Source organism: Moschus berezovskii, chromosome 9, assembly GCF_049115385.1.
Source record: "Moschus berezovskii isolate FMDL1 chromosome 9, NW_MosBer_1.0, whole genome shotgun sequence".
Classification (NCBI taxonomy): domain Eukaryota; kingdom Metazoa; phylum Chordata; class Mammalia; order Artiodactyla; family Moschidae; genus Moschus; species Moschus berezovskii.
In genome coordinates, this window is record NC_142468.1 from 20243820 (window position 1) to 20265798 (window position 21979).

At 38.3% G+C, this 21979-nt stretch overlaps 1 protein-coding gene across 9 annotated transcripts in view; it reads right to left on the reverse strand.

Moving 5' to 3' along the window:
- SIPA1L1 (signal induced proliferation associated 1 like 1) overlaps positions 1-21979 on the reverse strand; it is a 388842-nt gene that overhangs the window by 89922 nt on the left and 276941 nt on the right. For all 9 annotated transcript variants that reach the window (XM_088839495.1, XM_088839488.1, XM_088839490.1 and 6 more), the window contains 2 exons: positions 9865-10039; positions 763-866 (listed from right to left, as the gene is read on the reverse strand). In XM_088839495.1, coding sequence (XP_088695621.1) covers positions 763-866; positions 9865-10039 — 279 coding nt within the window. The remainder of the gene's footprint in view (positions 1-762; positions 867-9864; positions 10040-21979) is intronic.

Here is a 21979-nt window from a genome sequence, read left to right on the forward strand (position 1 = left end):
TAGTCCTTCCAATGAACACCCAGGATCGACCTCCTTCAGAATGGACTGGTTGGATCTCCTTGCAGTCCAAGGGACTCTCAAGAGTCTTCTCCAGCACCACAGTTCAAAAGCATCAATTCTTCAGCCATCAGCTTTCTTCACAGTCCAACTCTCACATCCATACATGACCACGGGAAAAACCATAGCCTTGACTAGACGGACTTTTCTTGGCAAAGTAATGTCTCAAATGCAATTGTTACTTATGCTTTTCCCTGAAGGATATGTTAAAAAAAAAGAAACAACAACACCAAAAACCATTTATCTGAGATCCCATTGACATTTATTTTGAATTTTCTCCAAGTAAGTAGAGGAAACCTCCTTTGAAATCTGAAATGAGACATTAGTACTTTCCTGCCCGTACACTGGCCTCTTGAGATGAAACTTCACCCACTCATGTGTGTTCTCTGCAACCCTGCAGAGTCATCTAATCACCATGACTTCAACTTGTTCTTTTCAGATTTCAGGAAAACCTCAATCCTTCTGGGTGAAAAGCAAATGATTAATTCACAAAGCCATCCAGCTGGCTGTTAACCTAGAATTTATGTCTCTTCATTTGTTTTCAGCTCATTTGTTATTACTTCCACACAAAGTACAAAGCTTCCTGCTGCTGTGACATGTGCAACATTAAATTCTGGTTTAAGATTTTACAAACCTGCCACTTAGGCTTCTGGGGGAAATGAAACAAGGGTGAAGAGAAACACAGGAAACACAAGGGACTCTTACCTGTTGCTTGTTGTTAGGTGTGTATGGCAGCATGGTAGAAACATGGAACATGATCTCATAGTCTTTGTAAGTTGTGTACAGAGAATGGGTTCCAGTGGAGTCAGCTACAGCAAAAAGAGAGAGAGAGAGACAATCATAAGAATGGGAAAAACAGCTCATTTAAGAGAGACATCTCGAAAGCGGGGTGTGTGTGTGTGTGTGTGGCAGGAAATGGTTTGGGATGAAAAAGTCCTAGACGAGATCTGGTAGAGGAGATTTTACCCATCTTTTATATCTGATCCCCCTTTGGCAGTCTAGGGAGGCCAACGGATTCCTTCTTAGAAGAATATTTGTAAATGCATAGGTATAATAAAATATGGGCTTCCCAGGTGGGCTCAGTGGTAAAGAATCTGTCTGCCAATGCAGCAGACATGGGTTTGATGCCTGGGTGGGAAAGATTCCCTGGAGAAGGAAATGGCAACACACCCCAGTATTCTTGCCTGCAAAATTCCATGGACAGAGGAGCCTGGTGGGCTACTGTCCACAGGGTCACAACATAGTTGGACACAACTTATCAACTAAACAACAACAAAGACAAAATACACAAATTTCAACAGAAATCAATGGGTTAAAAAATACTGATATCAAAATAATTTTAAAATGATGAAATAGCATAAAATTTCTGTAACAAGTTTTAGCAGTAGGTCAAATAACTACTATAATTTTGACCTAGTGAAGTGCATAAGCAGTATCTTGAGATACCTCCAACAACAATATGGTATGAAAATACCTATACTTTCGATTGGTAAAATCACAGGTGGAGTCTATACTGCTGTGATTTGCTGCCTAGATTCATAATTGAAGGTAACGTTAAATTTCAACTAGAGATCAGTAAAAATAAATGTAAAATTATTTCCCACCCAAGTTCACAGACCCCTGAATTCTGCCCAAACTTCAAATTCAGGACCTCTTTTCCAATACTTTTGACTCAAGCAGGAGAAACATTGTTTTGCTCTTAACAAATAGACGGAAACTTAACAAGATTGTAACACTGAGTAACAAAGGTACTATAGCGATGTCTGGGCTGCTGTCTATGGGGCCGCACAGAGTCAGACACAACTGAAGCGACTCAGCAGCAGCAGCAGCAACAGTGTAAGACAGCGTGTGTCTGCACTCACTTTCCTTCTGAAAAAAAAAAAAACAACAACAACCTTGACTTCCTTGACTGTTGACAAATCAATGCATCTGTAAACACTTGGAAACCAAAGAGAATTAGGACCTGGACTTACAGGCAAAATGAACAGAAGTGTATTCATTCTGGGTAAACTCAACCCTCCATCAACCATATTGTTTAGGAGCATTTTAGAGGATGAGGCAGCAAGTCAAAGCTTCTGGCATGTACCATAAAGCAGCAGTTCTCCAACTGGAGTGTACCTGGAGTCACCTGGGGAGCTGCTTAAAAGGCAGCTTCCCATCCCCCATGCCCAGAAATACTGCTCTGTAGGTGTGGGGCTGGGCAGAATGATCTATTTTAATAAATACCCTTAGGGGACTTTAACCCAGTAGCTGCACCGCCCTTAGGCACTGTTCCAAGAATAGACCACAACAGCAGTTTGCAGAGATTTGCTAAGATATTCCAGAGCCCTGAGTTTCAACCTTGAGCTTCTTAGAGGATCTTAATTTTGAAGAGGGCATAAAATGACAATAGTTTTAAAATCAAGATAAATGTACAACAAAGCAAGGACTACTTTTGAAAAACTGCAAAAATACACACCAAACATAACTCCCCAAGAAAAATATCTTCTAAATGTTAATGACCACTACCACAAAAAACTACAAATTAACTACAATGAATCACTGACCAACTTAAGACAGGTCTTGAGTACCAAGAAGGTATCCATTGTTAAAGACTCTTGGTATAAATAGCTCCAGAACTTGATAGGCACATTTTACAACTTTCAAGTCAATGTGTCAACCTGATGAGTACTTCTGTGCCTCTCAAGTCAATTTTAAGCAAAATTAATGAACTAAAAAAAAACAGATTTTTTATTACATTTTGTTTTATATGTATTTCTAATTCTAAAGGCATTGCTGTCATGAAAGAAGAGTGAAGACCATCCTGAAGAGAATTTGTTTTATATTTATTGTCCTTTCTCTCTTTCCTACATTTTATGCATTTTATGCAACAGATGCTATGTGACCAGTCTTCTTCTGGGGACCTTTGAAAATCCCAGCCTTGCTGATAATTTTAAACAGTTTGGAAGCCGTTTCAAAACTTTTAGTGATGAAACTAGGGTTAAAACAATTAAATTTTCTTTCCTGAGAAGAAAGGAGTTCCAAAATCTTGAAATTACTATGTACACAATAGCATTGCTAAACTTTATCGGAGAAAATGGAAAATGAAGGTTTGTTATATTCTCTGAAGAATAAGGCATCGGAATTAAACAGAATGAAAAGGAAAGAAAATCACAGAAGATGATCATTGCGACAAAAATCCTTTTTTCTCTGGTTGAAAAGAACATGTACTAAGTAATTTCTAAGCGGAAAATATGCTTATAGAAGAGGGATAAAAAGAAGATAATGCTCCTTTATATGTGTATGGAGCTTTAAAAGTTAAAAAATAAATTCAGGCATCTTATAGGTCATCTTGATAATCACGTGATTTGCCTCCAAATTATACTACCACTGAGTGTTGTATATTCAGTAATAAGGTCAGCCCTCTACACTAAGTCATAGAAAGTAAAATGTTTAATATTCAAACTAGATGATAAGAAGGCCCTGAGTAAATGAGGAATGACAAGAATATTCTTTTCAGCTGCTTTGAAAAGGTGTAGGTAAGTGATAAAATCCTACAAGAGCACTTATACTTTGCCATTGCCTTCTCCGAAAGATGGTATGTAGAGGTTAATAAGTTTGCAGAAGCAGTTTCAGATATGGTCAATGTCATATTCATTCTTGACTTCTTTTGGTGAAAGTCTTTTGCCTTAAGGGGGATAAAACTTGGATGATAAAGGTGGATGTGTACAAATCTGAATCAGGAAAAAGTAATTCGACTTTTATATAATCACTTCCTGGTCACCAACAGATTCGTCTGAGTTGAGAAAAGCTAGATAAAGGAAAACAAGCCTAAGGAATTTGATTTTGTGCAAGTTCCTAGTTTTAAAATATTTATGACTACAAGGAGAAAATCAATCTCATGAACTAAACACAGGCAGACTAAGAAAGTCAACAGAATGAAGAAAGTTAAGCTCAGTTTGTGAAGGTCCTCACCACATAAAATGCACAGGACGAAATCCCAGACAGGTAGCGGGACTGCTTATCATCCATAGTTTGAAATACCAATGGAATAATCATCAGCTGGCTGCTGAGGACCATCCATTTAAAGACTCCAGCTCTCCCTAGTATGTAAGCTTGCCTCAGAGTTTGGGGATGCGAGGTCAACGCTTGGAAGGAGCACAGTCGGGAACCAGTATTGACACCTGGAACACTGGCATGCATTTTAGATGAGACACGCATCTGCCCTTCAGTACTATTCCATCTACTCACTAACGAAGTATTTGGGAAAAGCAAGAATCCCATCTGCTCTGGCATCTACCATATTTACTTGCATTTTTTCAGTGTATCTTTAACCATCATCAGGAGGTGGCTTACTTCACTGAGGATGGGATCAAGAAGAGTCTGTAATACCACCCTTTGCTGTGACAGGAGAATTCACAATGTGTCAGTTCAAGAAGTGTGCATGCGTGCATACGTACACGCCTGGAATCAAAGGCTTCTTAAAACCACTAACATCCTGTGAGAAAAGGATAAGCAATGATGTGGGGTGGGTACTTAGGAATCAGTCTATTTTCTACATACAGAGCACTTTGCAAAATACCTGCAATTATCTGGATTCCAGCTTGGAAGTAAGACGATCTGAATTCCAACGCCTCCAGCATCATTTGCTAAATAACCACAAACAAGTCACCTTACTTCTCTGCCCCTCAATATTCTCACTGTTGTGAGGATTGAGTGAAACAATGTCTATGAAAGTAGCAGCCGATAAAAGCTGCTTACGAAACACGCTCTTTGGAATTTAGAATTTTGTGCAGTTGAGATAAAAAGTATAGCTGCCTTAAACAGGACCTTTTACATATTTCAATTTCTTGGCCAACTGCATCTCAGTAACACTCAAGAGAAAAACCTGATACTATAACACAGTTCAAAGTGAAGGAGGTAAAAAAACTGTTCTTCATTCATTAGTCTCCACAACTCCAAACAGTCCTTTAAATGTGCAAAGTATTTAAATAATGCTGGTTTTATTCTTTTATCAAAGGTTAAATTTCCGAAATATAGGATTTGTTTTCTTTATGAAAAGTCTTACATCTATTCTAAGACCCTGAATCTCAGTGATCATTATAACACTGCTGAAAAATGGGGGAAGCAACATGCATTCCCTAAAACTGTGGCAAATGAATGAAGGCAGAGCTCTGAAGGAATGGCTTTGCAAGCGTTTCTAAGTCTTCTGCATGCTGACTTGACAAACGCGCCTTATTCAGGAAATAATTTCCCAAATAATAATTCACACACACAACTTAAAATGAGGGTGGTCTCCAGCTTTCAAATAACAAACTGCTTGGTGGGAAGCTTATTTTTGTATTTACTGTAGTGGGAGGGGATGGCAATTATCTAGAGGTTATGCCATCCAAATAAGGAAACAAAAAAGGAGAATAAAATTCAATCTGGAAAGATTTTTTCACTACAGAACTGTTCCAACCCCTGACACAACTGTAGCTTATTTGCTGGAAGTCCTTATTTATGAAATGGGAAATTGGGACTTTGTACAGAAAATTGGGAAGAAGAAGAAAAGGTTCAACAGTTTGACCAAACCTTCCTTTCCTGAGCCTCTCTTTCTTTTACCAAAGCGCCAAAATCTGAATACATGACAAGTGGAGCTATCTCATGAGATTACCTGAGTAATAAGAGAGGGGATGACACAGCCACAAAGCACAGCTCTGGGCCTCACTGTACTTAACTCTACACTGATGCTTTCTCTGGATATGTCATTAACCACAACACTAGGGTACGGTCTCCCACCTCAATGCTTAACCTTGGGCACCCAGGTAATCTAAAGAAGCCTAGTCTGTAAAATGGGGATGACTGGCATCTAGCAGAGTTTGCGGAGGTTAAATGAGATGACACATAGAAAGTATCTAGGACTTCTGCTTCTGGCCATAACAGTACGTGGTATAGGACCTGCTCTCTTATTGTAAATAAACAGAAAAATAAACAAAATATCTGAAACAACATTTTTTTTCCCTCAAGATATCTTACACCAGCAGCACTGGATAGTGATCTCTGAGGAAGAAGTATCAAAGGAGATAAGCCTTATGATCCTACCCAGCTTTCCACCGGAAGGTACTTTCAAAACAAGCACAGGGTAGGGAGTTGAAGAGAGAAGCCAAAACGTGCTGGAGGCCTGGAAGGCTGAGGTGTGGCTGATATTTGCTGGGCACAATACTGAAGAGGAGCAAACTACACAGTGAAAGAGGCTCAGAAATCTGCACAGGGGTTCCCTTGAGTCTTGGGCTGAATATTAAGCTGCACAAGCATAGAGTGGGTTCCAAAAGCCAGGGAAAGAAAAAACATCAGGGTGCATCATGGTACATCACGGTGGCTAGAGTTAATAACACAACACAGAATAGCTGAAAGTTGCTGAGAGAGTAGATCTTAAAAGTTTTCATCACAAGAAAAAAAAAATAACTAGGTATGGTGATACATAACTAGACTTATTATGATGGCCATTTTGGAATATACAAAAACACTGAGTTATTATGTTGTACACCCAAAACTAATATAATGTTGTATGTCAATTATACCTCAATTTCAAAAAAAGAAAAGAAAAACTATTGGGGAAATAACTACCAGAGAATTGTCAGCCAAACAATTCTCACAGTTCACACAGGGCTGGAAGACACTGAAGTTCTGACCAGCCATAGCAGAGATACTTCGCTGAATATGCTGGTATTCAGGTGCAAGGAAAGTCATGCCTTAGTAAGAGCAGTAAATTAGCCAGAGAGTATAGACTATTCACGAACTGGAGTCAAGACTGCTGGGAGAAATACCAACAATCTCAGATATACACATGATACCACTCTAAAGGCAGAAAGTGAAGAGGAACTAAAGAGCCTGAATATTCACCTCATACCTGATGTGAAGAGCTGACTATTGGAAAAGACCCTGATGCTGAGAAAGATGACAACAAAAGGAGAAGGGGGTGGGAGAGGATGAGATGGTTGGAGGACATAAAATGAACATGAGTTTGAGCAAACTCCAGGAGATAGTGAAGGACCAGGAAGCCTGGTGTGTTGCCAAGAGTCAGACACAACTTAGTGACTGAACAACAACAACAAAAACTTTTTTTTTTTAACTGTGCTTTAAAAAAGCATAAGAACAAATTCATAAAGATCAAACTGTTCTGTAACTAACTTAACTGCCTACCAAAATAAAACAACACTGTTTAAAGAAGAGGACAAAATCCAGATCCTCAGTGATGAAACAATCACAATGTCCGGTATCCAATCAAAAATAACCAGACATATGAAGAAATAAAATGTAACTCAAAAGCATGAGAGAATCTGTTAAAAGGAGACCCCAAATGACAGCGATGATGGCACTAGCATATATAGTTTGAAACAGCTATTATAAATACATTCAAGGCTTTAAAGGACATGAACCTAATGAGAAGAATATGGAAAATATAAGATTACTCCAAAAAAAAAAAAAAGGGGGGGGGGATGGAGAAAAGGAAAAAAAAAAAAACAAACAAGAGAAAGCCCAAATGCAACTTCTGGACTTGAAAATCACAATATCTGACAGAAAAATTTCACTAGATTGACTGACAGCAGATTAAGAAACAGTGGAAGTAAATAAAACACAGTGAACTTGAAAACATTAACAGGAATTTCCCAAATATACACACGGAGGGCAGGGGAGGGGGAAATGTTAAAAATTAAATCACAACTAGTAAGTGACTTAATATATGTATAATTGGAGATTCAGAAGATAAGGTGCAGAAAAATAAAATGAGCTTGGCAAATAATGTCTGGATTTGATTACGACTACAAATCCACAGCTCCAAGTGACAACTACACTGTCACTTAGAGAGGGAGAGAACCTTTAGGAACACATGTTCTGGGAAGCATTTTCTCTTTTTAAGCAATATATTGAAAGAGTTTAACACAATTTAAGATTAGGTACGATGTGGTGAGATCATCTCACAGCACACCAAAGTCTCATCTCTGGGTGTGTCATGGCCAGTAGAAAGCTGCTGGGGTGTGCAGGGGCTGGTTGATCCCTATGTCTTTTGGTCTATTACTGTTTAATGCCCCTTTAAGTGATGACGCTAACAGTCCTTCTCAGCCGGGAGTGAGAGAAATAAATATGTATACTGTCTTCTTCAAGCTTTAGAGTGGAAACACTTTCCTACTTTTCAATGACTTTAGGAAATGACCCTCTGAAAGGACAGAAAAGGAACCTGTGAGCCCTCCTTTTCAGGAGCTATGCCTCAGAAGGTTACAAGGAGCCATAAAGGAGAGTAGCTCAGTGAAAAGGAACCTGTCCTTGACTAATGTATCACATAACTGTAAAATGTGCCACTAGAGGCAGTTTAATAATCAAGGTCTTTGCAGTTATTGGGATATTGGGGCAAAATCTGCAAAGTGCTTATTTTGCTTATTCCACTGCCTTACATGATGCCACATTGCTTAGGAATGGCCCTGCTATCTACATTTCTCACATTGTCCTTTCATCAAGAGATGGCTAGGAACTTGTAAATATACAAATAATAAATGGACTCAATGGACACGAGTTTGAGCAAAATCCAGGAGATAGGGAAGGACCAGGAAATGATAAATAATCTTACCAACTCCCAATTTGACCATTCATTGATAGAATCAAGGCTCTTATTACATTTTCTTCCCAGACCCTTTTAATAGCTCTTTGTGGTAATTATAATTTACATAACATAACAAACTGGGACAATGTGAATGAATTACAAAGGAAATGTCAGAATATCTTGATAAAAAGAATTTAAGGGCATATTGGGATTTAATATTTTCTGCAGTTGCAAGCAGAGTATGGAACGTTAAAATAATATTTAAGAGTCTAGGCTATTTATGGTTTTTCATAGGCTCTCTTGCATGTTGTTTCCAAGTTGGCAACAGCAAAACCATGGCAACAGGAAATTCTTCCCTGCAGTGGAGTTTATGAATGCTTTTCTGTTTTCATGACTCGACTCCTTATTTAATTTCCTGTACAGAAAATCAGAGTGATTACTATAGACTGCAATACAGATGTGCTAATCCAAAGACCCTCTCAAAGAAAAACAGGTCACAGGTGTCTATGGATGGATATTGAGATAAATTTTAAAATTTGCTTCCACACAGACACACAGCAGAAGTCAACATACTCTAGATACTTGAGAACCTCTTTTATGAACCTCCTGGGAAAAGGGAATGGACAAACCTCTATGTTCATGAGCTGTAGATAAACAGACTGCCGCACTAGTGTGATTTTAATCAACACATTTTATGAGCCAAACTAATACCAAAGCTAAGAAGCCTGTTTGCTTGGAGATTAAGTTAGACTATGAACAGTAAAAGCAGAAAATAAACAAAAATATCTCAAGACAGTAAAATATAAAAGTGATTAAGAAAACCCTACAATGGCTGACTACACAGATACGGACAAGGATTATGAAATGAGTTGATGAAAGTCAAGACTTCTGGGGCTTATGATCAGATGGTTGTTAAGTTGCAGGAGTTTTTAGTCACTCTAACATTCAGCTAAATACAGTGACGCTTATGTAACACTATCCAGGAGGAATTCTGCACAATCTCCATCCATTGCTTCCTGCCTTCCACACTTCTGAAAGCACTACTTTCTTTCACACTGCAATCCTAAATGCTTCGATTATGGTCTTCAATTGTCTTAAAGCCACATCCTCCGAGACTGGCTTCCCCTCCCCATCACCAGCAGTATTCTATGGTTAGTGGCAGTGCTGTTTTACGGGTAACTTAGCAGGCGAACATCAACACAGCAGGAGGACAATAAGCCTGGTAGGAGGGTATAAGTATTTCTTACTTTTGGTGTCAAGCTGCGCACGATACTTCTCAAATCCTTTGAGCCGAACGCGTTCTCCCAACAGCTGGAGGAATTCCTCAAAGGCTGGGCCGGCTGATTCATTGTTGTACATCTCTTCTTCCGTGCTCTGTCCAGCTTTGCAGTACATGATGCCTACTTTCTGCTGATAGTTCAGCTGTGAAGGCAGGTGATACAACGCATATAAATATAGGCAGAGCCACTCTGCCCACTTAAATGCTAGTAAGTCCTGTAGGGCATATGCCCATCAAGTAGCTAACCTCTTTATTCTCTTGAAATCCTTCTGCTTTTGTTCTTTCCCTTTTAAAAAAAGGAGGCCTTATGAATTTAAAAGTAAAGGTCTACTTTACAAAAGATGCCTTTGAGAAAAACCCTTGTTTTACAACACTGTGTTAGTTTCATGTGTATAGCAAGGTGATTCAATTGTACACACACATAAACACACATTCTTTTTTAGGTTCCTTTCCCCTACAGGTTATTACAAAACATTGAGTTCACTGTGCTATACAGTAGGTCCTCATTGGTTATCTATTTTATATGGTACTGTGTATATGTTAATCCCAAACTCCTACATTTATCCCTCCTCTGCTTCCCTCTTTGGTAACCATAAGTTTACCAAACAAACTTTGGTGAATAAACAACCAAGTTTATTTTCTATGTCTGTGGGTTTATTTCTTTTACAAAATATACTTTAAACTGTTTTGCCCTAAAAGACCATTAAAGTTCTTTTAAAATTTTGGGAGGTAAAATTGGAAAAGACTTATCTCCCAAGGCCATTTTTCCAATATACTAAGTTATAAACCTTGGTTATATCTTTGTGACAGCATGAGCATTATCAACACTGTACTTTTCAAATTATTTTTCTCAACGATGAGTCTCTAATCACAATTAAAACAAAGCATTCAAGAACTTTAAATACAACATTAATCAAAACATTTATTCATTGAAAATTTAGTCATCCTATAAACAAATTTTAAAGTTGTATTAGTCATTTAAGAAATGAATTTTAATATTAAAATTTAGACATTTAATTCTCCAGTGAAATCAGGGCAATCCATATTTGTGAAGCCTATTTACAGACTAGCACCGCAACAACTGTTATCAATAAATTTTTATCTCATAAAAGGGGGAAGAGGCAAAATTTTATTAGCTAACATTTATTGAATAGCCACTACCTGCCAATCACTGTTTAGTGATTAAATTACATTAGCTTTCCTCACAAAAGCCTGCAAATATTACCCCATATGACCAATAAGAAAAGAGAAGTTCAGAAAAGGGAACAGTAAGAGACACACAAGATCATAAACTGTCAACTCTGTGATTTGGCTCTATTCAATATAACCAGGATTCAATCAGGCTTGTTTTGCTGTATTTCTGTCACTCCAACATATGTCCACAGCTTCTTATTTGCAACTCCATAGTTGAAAGGTATAAACCAACCTTAAGCAAATGTATTTGGCAGCAAAACTTCCTATGAGCTGACAGTGAATGCTGTTTAATTTATTCCTTTCTGTGAATATTCATACCTTTGGAAATACTAATGTGTTTGATGGTGGGGTGCTGCCCCAGATTCCACTGGAACTTGCTCTAAGAGCATGCATTTTATTACCCTTCTAAATCTGGACCTTTCTGAATTCTGAAACGTATCTGCTCCTGTGTTTTACACAAAGGACTGTGAACCTAAACAATTCTTTTCAACTTTCTAAATCAAATGGTTTAGAATGGTGGTTAACTAGAAAATGTTATCAGGGAATTTCTGCTTGCTTTAGCCCCTCCTCAAGGAAGGTTCAGTTGACAAGGAAGGTTCAGCAGCTTTTACATGACCCGTGGACATGAGAGCTGTTTAGGAGTTCTGTAATCGTGCAGAATTGACTCTCCTCTGCCTACTGCAGTGAGTGCACAGCAAAGTTCCAAATCTGAAATTTCCAAGTAACTGTTTCTACCCATGTTGGAATTTTTAAAAAATGGCATACAACCTTGCATTATTGCTCCTTCATTTTAATTATTAACAGAAACACTTTTACAATTTAGTTCATTTTTTTGGTATGCCACATGCAGTTAAAAAAGAAGAATAAGAAGTTAAGAGTAAAACCTGCCACATGCCATTGACAGTTGGGCTCCTTCAAAGGTCTGAATGTGAGTTAACAGTTAGAAGGGAACTCTCACAGGTGGAGCCTTCATCTTGGCTTTCAAAGTAAGGTGAGTATCCTATTAGGTCCCAACAAATTAAAAAGTAGCGGTAGGCTCTGTGTCTGTTACAAAAGAAGTCCTTAACACAGCCAGCTCCTTACTTTCTCCCTGCAGGGAGAGCTACCAAAGAAAGGAAGCAATCTGGAGAAAGGAAGGAGCTTGAAGTTATTTGCTATTTGGCTCTGTGCCTCCCAGATCAGCCTTCTCATACAAAATGTAAAACAAAAGTCACCTTGTTCAGTGGAAAGCATCTCAGTGACCCTGGATTTGTGGGTGGCTTTTTAAACTTCTTAGATAAAGGTCTAGGATTTCACTGAGCAACATTCGAAAGGACTCACTTATTTATATATACAAAAGAGCTCACTTTGGAGAGACAATAAGTAAGGAAACTTCCCCCAAACCACTGCAGGAGCAGAACGCAAGGACAACGAGACAGTGTACTGCCTTCTTTAGGTGGGTTTCTCAAATTCTGGTGACTCCACCCGCAGATACAACAGACTGGTATTTGCTTGTTGTCAAAGGAAAGCTCCTTTAAGAGGATTAGGAAATATGTTAGAATGTCAAATTTCCTCCAATTTGAAATGGTGCCGAATGTCAGTGCTCCATCCTTGAAGGTGACACTATTACTGTATCCTTGTTTCTGCTGCAATGGAATCAAGGGAGGTGTCATTCTCTGAACTCAGGGTCCGGGAATCCTTAGTTAGCAACCTTGTTCCCTGCCCAGAACACGAGAAGCTATAAAGAAGGAGTTATATAAGTATAATAAGGAACACTTCAAGAGAAAGAGCAACTGGAAATGGAGTTAGAGCTATGGTTTGGGGAGGGTTTGAATTGTTATGATGTTATACAAAACAGGATTTTTTTGAGACACAAACACATCTATGAATAGATAATACTTTTCTGCAACGATTAAAACAGTTATGATGATGCCAGAAGCCATCTTGGAAACAGGTTGGGTTCATCCAACTGTTTAGGGTTTTGCTTTCGGATATTCATGGAGTCATGCTCTATAGTTCCATGCTCGCATATCAACTCCATACCAGCTGTTCACATGGAGCACTGAGAGAAGTGTCTGGACTCTCAACAAGTGTTTGTATTGTAAAAAGTGATTACAGTCAATCCAACAGGACTAAGGTTCTGTTTGAGATGAAAGTGTCTTTCAGCAGCCTCCAAAAGTGATATGGACTCCTACAGCTTGGAGCAACAGTATTCAGAATTGCTCTCCTTCTCATGAAATAGATACTTTAACACAGAATCATAGAAGCAGGTACAGCAAAATCTGGCTTATACAGTCCTGAGTTCCTGGAAAGATGCATGATATAGTCAAGGCCCTCTGTCAATAGAAACAGGTTTGAATACCCAAGTTCTCAGAGACCTCTCAAAAAGTTCTGTACTTTCACCTCTTCTTCCTGGAGTCACAACCAGAAGGCAGCACTGGGGGTGGCATAGATCGTGAGAAAAACCCCCATTTCTTCCTTCCTTACAAGACCTTTTAAAATTGTCAGCTTTAATCTGGGGATTTAAACTTTTATTATGAGGTGTCTCATCATTTAGCAGTTCTCAAAGTGTGTGGGCCATGAACCCTTGAGGGGTGCTTGAGCTTTGCTTTGGGACAGTTAATTGGAAATAATCTGATCCTTTTTCCTTTTAAACTCATAGGTCTTATCAGAGTACTGTTTAATTTGAGGATAATCCTGTCCCATTATTGAGGCAAAGTTATTCTAAGACTTTACCCAATGCCATGGGAACTATGAGGTTTTTCAGGCTGCCTGTTGAAAGCAGACACTGTTCTCAGCCAGGCAGAGGTCTGAGGATTTGCCTCGCTCAATCTTAGGGTGGTTCCTACCCTGGCTGCAAATACTTTCCTCAAATACTCACATTTACTCTGGTGGCTCAGATGGTAAAGAAACTGTCTGCAATGTGGGAGGCCTGGGTTTGATCCCTGGGTCGGGAAGATCCCCTGGGGGAGGGCATGGCAACCCACTCCCATGCCTGGAGAATCCCCAAGGACAGAGGAGCCTGGCCGGCTACAGTCCGTGGGGTCACAAAGTGTCAACACGACTGGGCAAGTAAAGCACCAGTATCCAGCTCAGCAGATCCTTATCTCCCTGGACTCCCATCTCAATCTTCGCGCAGGGAGACCTCTGGGCTTCGCCTGGGTGGCCCCTCCTGGCTGTGCAACCTGGGAACTCAGGCTGAAAGCTGGTGTGATTTTCACTGTTCATTTGGTTCCTGCTGTCCTTTGTTGCGTGACTCCAACATCATAAAACCACTGTTTCACTGGTTTGCCTAGTTCTAAAAGTTGTTTCAGATGGGAAAGTAAATCTAGTTCTTCTCTTTTAAACTTGGCTGGAAATAGAAATCTGCCTCCATTTTCAAGTCATATAATTTCTGGACAGTAAACTGCATCTGTTTGAGGCATACGGTTTAATGATTTCTAACAAACCCCTACTCAGTCAAAATACAGAACATTTCTTTCACCCCAAGCCCCCTGGTTCCCATTTGCTGTATATGCCTGTATCAACCCACAGTCTCAGATAATCACCGTTCAATTTTTTTCCCACTGTAAATTTGTCCGTCTACAGTTTTAAAGAGTATTTTCGCTAGGTAAAATTCCTAGTGAGAATTCTTTTTCAGCTTCTAGAAGTGTGGCTTCTACCTTTTATGTTTCACAGCTCAGGAAATGGTTAATTTTAATCCAATTGTCTCATATTCTTCTTTGAATGTACTTTTCCCTCTATTTTTAGATTGTTCTCTTTTTCTTTTAATTTCAGCAATTTTTACTACAATGGACCTACATCTGACTTTCTTTGTATCTACCCTGCTTACCACAGGTGGAGTTCCTTGACTCTGTCTTAACTTGTGTGTGTTTCATTAGCTTTGGAAACTTCTCTAGGGGTATTTCTTCAGACATCGATGATGTCTCCAAATACTGCTGTAATTTCTCTTCCTCTTTTCTGGGAATTCCATTACACATATGTATTCACTATGGCCCACATGATTTTTAGGCACTTTTCTGTATTTCTCATGTTTTCTTGTCTACATTACTCAATTAAACATTTTCTGGTAACTTCATCATTTTTCCCTTCTGTTGTGTCTAATGTGCTCTGTAAAATATTTACTGAGATCTTTAACTTCTGGGGTTTTCTTTTTTCCCCCTCCAGTTCTAGAATTTCAATTTGATATTTTAAAAGCAAATCCAAGTTCTCCAGTGATCCTTGACCTCTGTTTTTTATTTCTGCGGGTCCCATGAAATCAATGAAAACTCTAAACAGTAGTCCGTTCCGTTCCGTTCCGTCGCTCAGTCGTGTCCGACTCTTTGCGACTCCATGGACTGTAGCCTACCAGGCTTCTCCGTCCATGGGATTCTCCAGGCAAGAATACTGGAGTGGGTTACCGTTTTCTTCTCCAGGGGATCTTCCCAACCCAGGGATCGAACCAGGGTCTCCCGCATTGGAGGCAGACACTTTAAACCCTGAGCCACCAGGGAAGCCCCCCCAAACAGTAGTCACCTAACTTTTAATCTGTACTTGGGCCACACTTAAGCCCCAAGACTCTTACAAATCAGCAAATGCCCCAGGAAAAAAGTGCTGCAGAATGATTTAATTTTGATGAACCTAAATTTCTCAATTATTTCTTTTCTAGACCAAGATTTTGATATTATACCTAAGAACTCTTCACTAATCCTTAGGTCACAGATTTTCTTCTATGTTCTTGTCACAGATTTTTAAAGTTCTACATTTCAACCTATGATTCATTTAAATAAATTTCTGAATAATGTGTGAGGTTTAGGTCAAGTTCATTATTTTGTCTATGCAATTGTTTCAGCACCTTTGTTTGAAAAGCCTACCTTTCCTCCACTGAATATTTTTATACCATTGTCAAAAATCAGTTGGATATATTTGTGTGCGGCTGTTTTCGGTTTCTCTATTTCATTTTTTATTGAAGGATGATAAACAGTACTGTATTTTATTTTCTGTTTCCCCATGTTCATTAAAAGAGATCCAACTGATTTTTGTGAGTTGATGTTGAATCATACGACCATGCTGGACACAGCCTGCAGTTCTAACAAGTTTTGGTAGATTTCTTGGGGTTTTGTACACAGACTATCATGTCATCTGACATAGGGACACTTTCATGTTTTCCTTTCCTTTATCCACATGCCCTCCTTTTCTTGCCTTATTGTACTGACTAGACCTTCTAGCACTATGTTGAATAGCAATGGTGGCTGTATACATCTTTGTCTTTATCATTAAGTCTTTAATCGACTATGATGTATGCTTCAGGGGTTTTATAGGTGTATTTTGTTTTTTAATCAAGTTGAAGAAGTTCCTCTTATTTCAGTTTTTATTGTTTGTGGCCATTATGGCTTTTCTCATCCCAAGATCCCCAGCCAGTCTGCTCCCTCTTTTCACCTTTCAGATTCATGTTTGCTTTATATTCAGTGGCTGAACTTAGCAAATGCATCTATTCCATGCTTCTAGAAGCAAAAGTCTAAATCTATTTTTTAAAAGCACTGATTACTCTCAGTGGGTAGACTGATCTGAGACAAGTTATTCTTCCATTAGATATGAAGACCTTGCTCATTTTTCAAATCCTCACAATTCATATTGACAGCATTTACTTTGGTTTGTTCTTCATAAACATGGTAACTGTTTTAACTACTTTCTAAAGATTTACCACTGTACTGTCCTCCAAAATGAATGACAGAGACTGGAAAAATTCAGGGTTGGGAGTGAAAAAAATGCTAGTTAGAAACTTTATCCTCATTGGAATTTACTAACAAAAATCAAACTGCTTTAAAAAATGACATATGGATACTGGGTAGGAAAATCATTTTTTTAAAAATCTGTCTGAAATGCTGTCAAAATTATTTATATACATGTGCACAGATTCTATTTTTATCTTTGGCATAATGTAAAGGAAATATTCTAGACACACATTTTGTATTCTATACACATATAAAGGAAATATTCAATACACACATTCTATATAAATATTCCATAATATGTTTTGTAAAAGTTCTCACAAAAATAGAAAGCAACTGCTATTAAATGGATGATTTATGTACTTGCATTGATTTGATATTAAGATGAATTTCAATTATATAGGAATACGCTCTTCATTGCAGCATTGTTTGTAACAGTAAGACTAGAATCCATCTAAATGTCCATTAATAGAGAAACTGAAGAGATAAACTTTGGTACAGCAACTAAACAGAATATTATGCAGCCATAAAAACAATGGGAAAACTTCCTGTGTACTGACATAGAAAGATCTTCAAAATATATTACTAAGTGAAAATGGAAATGTGTATAGCATGTTATATTTTGTATAAGAAAAAGGGAAATAAGACTACATATGCATTTTCGGTGTATCTGTATAAAGAAACATCAGAATATATAAGAAACTAATAAAAGTGGAAACTAGAGGGGAGAAGAGAGCTGAGAGATACGAACAGGGTAGAAATGGGATCCTTCAATGTAAACACTTTGATTTTTGGCCCATGTGATGGTATCATTAATAGCTAATTATGAAAAGTCCCACAGGAAGGAAACAAGACTTTTAAAGCTGAATTTAAAGCACAATTCAGTTTAAAATCAAGAAGACTGAAATATCTACAATCAGTTCCTCAGTCTTTTTGGATTGTGAACCAAAGAGTCCTTACTGCAGGTCTTAGCCATGCTGAGTTACTTCACTATAAACTACAGTCCTACTAAGCCAAACATCTTCCAAACACTACTGCTTTCAGTCATATTAATCATCAACCTCTGGAAGGACTCCATTCAGTCACCCACCCCAGCCTCAGCCAGGCAAATAGCATGGATGAGCCCATGCAGAGTAATTATTACTTGTGTGCGGACAAGAGAAACAGACCAATGCCATGGGCTTCTTTCCCTGATCTGATGACTGTCATGTATAATGCTTCCTGATAATGTACATATGGAACCAATCTGGTGGCCTTCTGGTCTTTACACATGCATTAACAGATATCATAATCTAGAAGAAGAAATTTCAGGAGTGTTAATTGTTTTGCCAAAGCTTCATTCATAGACAATGTTGTTTTCCCTACGGCTCATTCTTTAACTCTAGATGCCTGAATCAAAGAAGAAAGTGGCTGGTCAAACTCATTTATCATCAATAAAATAATGCAACAGGGCAATGCACAGGCTAAGTCAGCAAAGAATTTCATTTATTCCCTAAATCAAAAGAACAGCACTATTCATTATCAAATAAAGATTGCTTTTTTCCTTATATCTATTCTTGAGATGTATATTGCAGACCTAATTAGATATGATTACTTTACCCCTTTAACTTCAATAATTTGAAGGGCAACATTTTAAAGAACAGAGAATCCAATAAATGTTTTCATTTCTTTGTATTTTTAATAAGTATCTAGAAAAACAGTGGAGATATTGATTTAGATAAAATCACTACTATGTACATGAAACTTGACATTTCCTAATGAAAACGGGTCTTCCAATTTTCTCTACTGCAGACTGGCAATTTTACTTTATTTTTAAGTTCCACTCTGATCTTGGGTTTTGCATGTTATACTTAATATTAGGCTCTGCAGCCGGTAGCAATAAAACCTGGAGCCATATTTCCAGTTTCTTCTCCTACTCAAGGGGAGAGAATGGGAAGATGGGATGTAGAGTGTGCTGGGTAAGAAAGTAGACTCTGGAGTCTGAATGCTTGGATTTAAGACCTGCCTCCAGCATATCCTAAGTGTGATCTGGGGGGTCCTTCACCCTCTTTGTGCCTTAGTACTTTTGTCAGCAAAGCAAGAATAACAGTATCTCCATCAAAGGATTCTAAGGATTAATTAAAATAATTCATGTAAATTGCTTCACAGTTCCTGGCTTAGTCACTGTTCGATAAAAAAATATCTATTTTTATAACTGCCTGACATTCCTGCTCTGCGGGATTGCTTGCTGTCCCATACCCACATCCCAAGCTCCTATCCTGCTGGGCTTGGTTCTCACTGTTCTGAGTTTAGACCACCACACTGCTTATTTTCTGGACTGATGAAAGGTTCATTTCATCCTGACCCATCTGATTAATCGTGACTTGGCCCCACTGGCTTGTTTGTTAGTAGTTCTGTTATTACACTCATTATATTAAACCCACCTTTTATTATAGCAATCTATGACTTTGTTTCCTTCACAGGTAAAGACCCTGTGTCTTACTAGCATATAATATTTATTAATAAAAATCTGTAAAGAGTGGTTACTGAACATTTACTGGATTTGAAAAGTGATGCTTTTTACCTATAAAAGAACAATATATTAAACCATCCATAACAGCACGGCACTTAGAAAGATGAAGTGAGATAATGTGTGTAAACGGCTACTGACGAGCTACTATTTTATCATCATTCAGTGTTCGCATTGCATTAAGTGCTGACACGCGTGAGATCCTTGAAACAGGGCCTAGAACAATGATCTTTCACTTTCTTTCCACTTTCAATGTCACTTTCACTGCTGGTAGAATGATCTTTTCACTCCACTGCACGGAGTAGGTGAGATAAAGGTGTTTTTTAATGACCGATGAAGAAAAACAGCATTGATACGGCAAATCTAAAAGTAACTGAATTACCCATATTATTAGAAAGCTGGCAATAGATAATGAAATTCCTAATACTTTACAGTATAGTTTGGAAGATCCAAATAATTTGATATGTGCAAAAAGTGAAAGTGTTAGTAGCTCAGTCATGTCTGACTCTGCAACACCATGGACTATAGCTTGCCAGGCTCCTCTGTTCATGGAATTCTTCAAGCAAGAATACTGGGGTTGATTGCTATTCCCCTCTCCAGGGAATCTTCCTGACCCAGGGATCGAACCCAGGTCTCCCACTTTGCAGGCAGACTCTTTACCATCTGAGCCAGAGATGAAAACTTGCAAATCTTAAAAGCCAAAGTTAGTACCATGCAAATGCATATCCAGCGTTCAGGACTCCTAAGGCAAAACAGTACTGCTTCTGAAACCCTCACTCCTCTCAAGTGTAAAAGACCAATAACTGGAACCTACCATCCAGGGGTGCCGTGAGGGTTAAAGCAGATGATGCTGGTAAAGAGCTTAAAACAGTGTAATAAGTAAACATTTATACTTATCTAAAGTGTCTTCATCATAAGAGATGCTCTCAATTATCTCATAAGTGAAGATCCAGGACCATGATGGGAAAACTAAATCCAGAGTTAATTCAAATTTGCTAAGTCACAAGCTGTTCTAAATTCATGACAATGTGCAATCATTGGCAGGTTATTTCATCTTCTGATTGGCCTTTAGATGATAATGGAAATGGACATCAATCAATAGTGAAAGGCCCAGGAAGTTGTGAGGAGGGTGAATGTGAAACCATGGGTAAGCCACAAAGCACATGATCACTTCCTAAAACTCGGGGAATTAAAATGTCAACTTCACTTCCCACATAAATATCAGAGTCTAGTCAAATGAGAAACAAATTTTTATATTTCTGTGAAATGCTATCTTTTATATCATATAGATATAACTTACATCTGTTCTTCTGTTCATTTTAGCTTTTAAAAATGGTAAATGAAATAAAAAAAAAAGCACCAAAGATCTGAAAGGCAAAATGCCACAATATAGCAAGCAAATAGTGTTTTCTTTATCTGAGAATAATTATGTGAGCTGTTAAAGTAGAAAAGATTTTAAAGGAATTATTTAAATAAAATTTAAAGGGAGATATAGAGGCTCCTTTCAGTGAGTTCAGTTTTCTTGGCATTCATACGATGCGTGTGTGTACTAAGTTGCTTCAGTCATTGGCCACAGTCCATGGTGTCACAAAGAGTTGGACATGACTGAGCAACTAACACACAATTCAAACTCTGAATCTCTTTAAATATAAGGATGTACAAAGCATGAAATTTCAAAAAATGATGACATAGATGGAAACTAAAAACATTTTGCAGTGATTCAAATACATTATAAGCACCTAGAGGCACTCCTTTTTCAAAATCTGTTATCTGTAAAGTCACCAGAACAATCAATTTCTCAAAAGGATTCCAAGGCATTAATAAAATTTCCTTACCAAAAATACGACTCCCCAGACTAAGCCCCTAAGTATGTGTGTCCTCTGTCTTTTATCAGTATAATCCTGGGCTTTAAATTCTATGAATACATAAACAGAGAGAGAGGCCAAGTAGTGGAATCCCTGAGTTCAGATATGGAGCTGCTCACACAGAATAGCAGGTTTTAAACTTCTAGATTCTACTGCCTAGTAACATTTCCAAAATAAAATTGGGGAGACTTATCTAGACTGCCAAACTGTAATTTCACTGAGAAAGCACTATAGAAAACATTTAACACATATGATCAACAATAATTTATGAAGGAAGGGATAAACAGTTTAATATCCCCCAAGATGAGGGCACGAGGAGAAGGGGTCGACAGAGGATGAGATGGTTGGATGGCATCACTGACTTAACGGACATGAGTTTGAGCAAACTGGGAGATAGTGAAGGACACGGAAGCCTGGCATGCTGCAGTCCATCGGGTGGCAAAAAGTCAGAATGACTTATCAGTGACTGAACAAAAACAACAAAAATAAGAAGCCCTTCATTTCAGAATAATGGGCAGTTTTGTGAATTAAATAAATGTACCTTTAAGCTAAATTCATTATAGTGCTTTCATCTTTCCTTGTGGAAGTGAAAGTTGCTCAGTCATGTCCAACTCTTTGCAACCCCACGGACTAGACAGTCCATGGAATTCTCTAGGCCAGAATACTCAAGTGGGTAGCCTTTCCCTTCTCCAGGGGATTTTCCCAAACCAGGGATCAAACCCAGGTTTCCCACATTGCAGAAGGATTCTTTACCAGCTAAGCCACAAGGGAAGCCCACAGATACTGGAGTGGGTAGTCTATCCCTTCTCCAGTGGATCTTTCTGA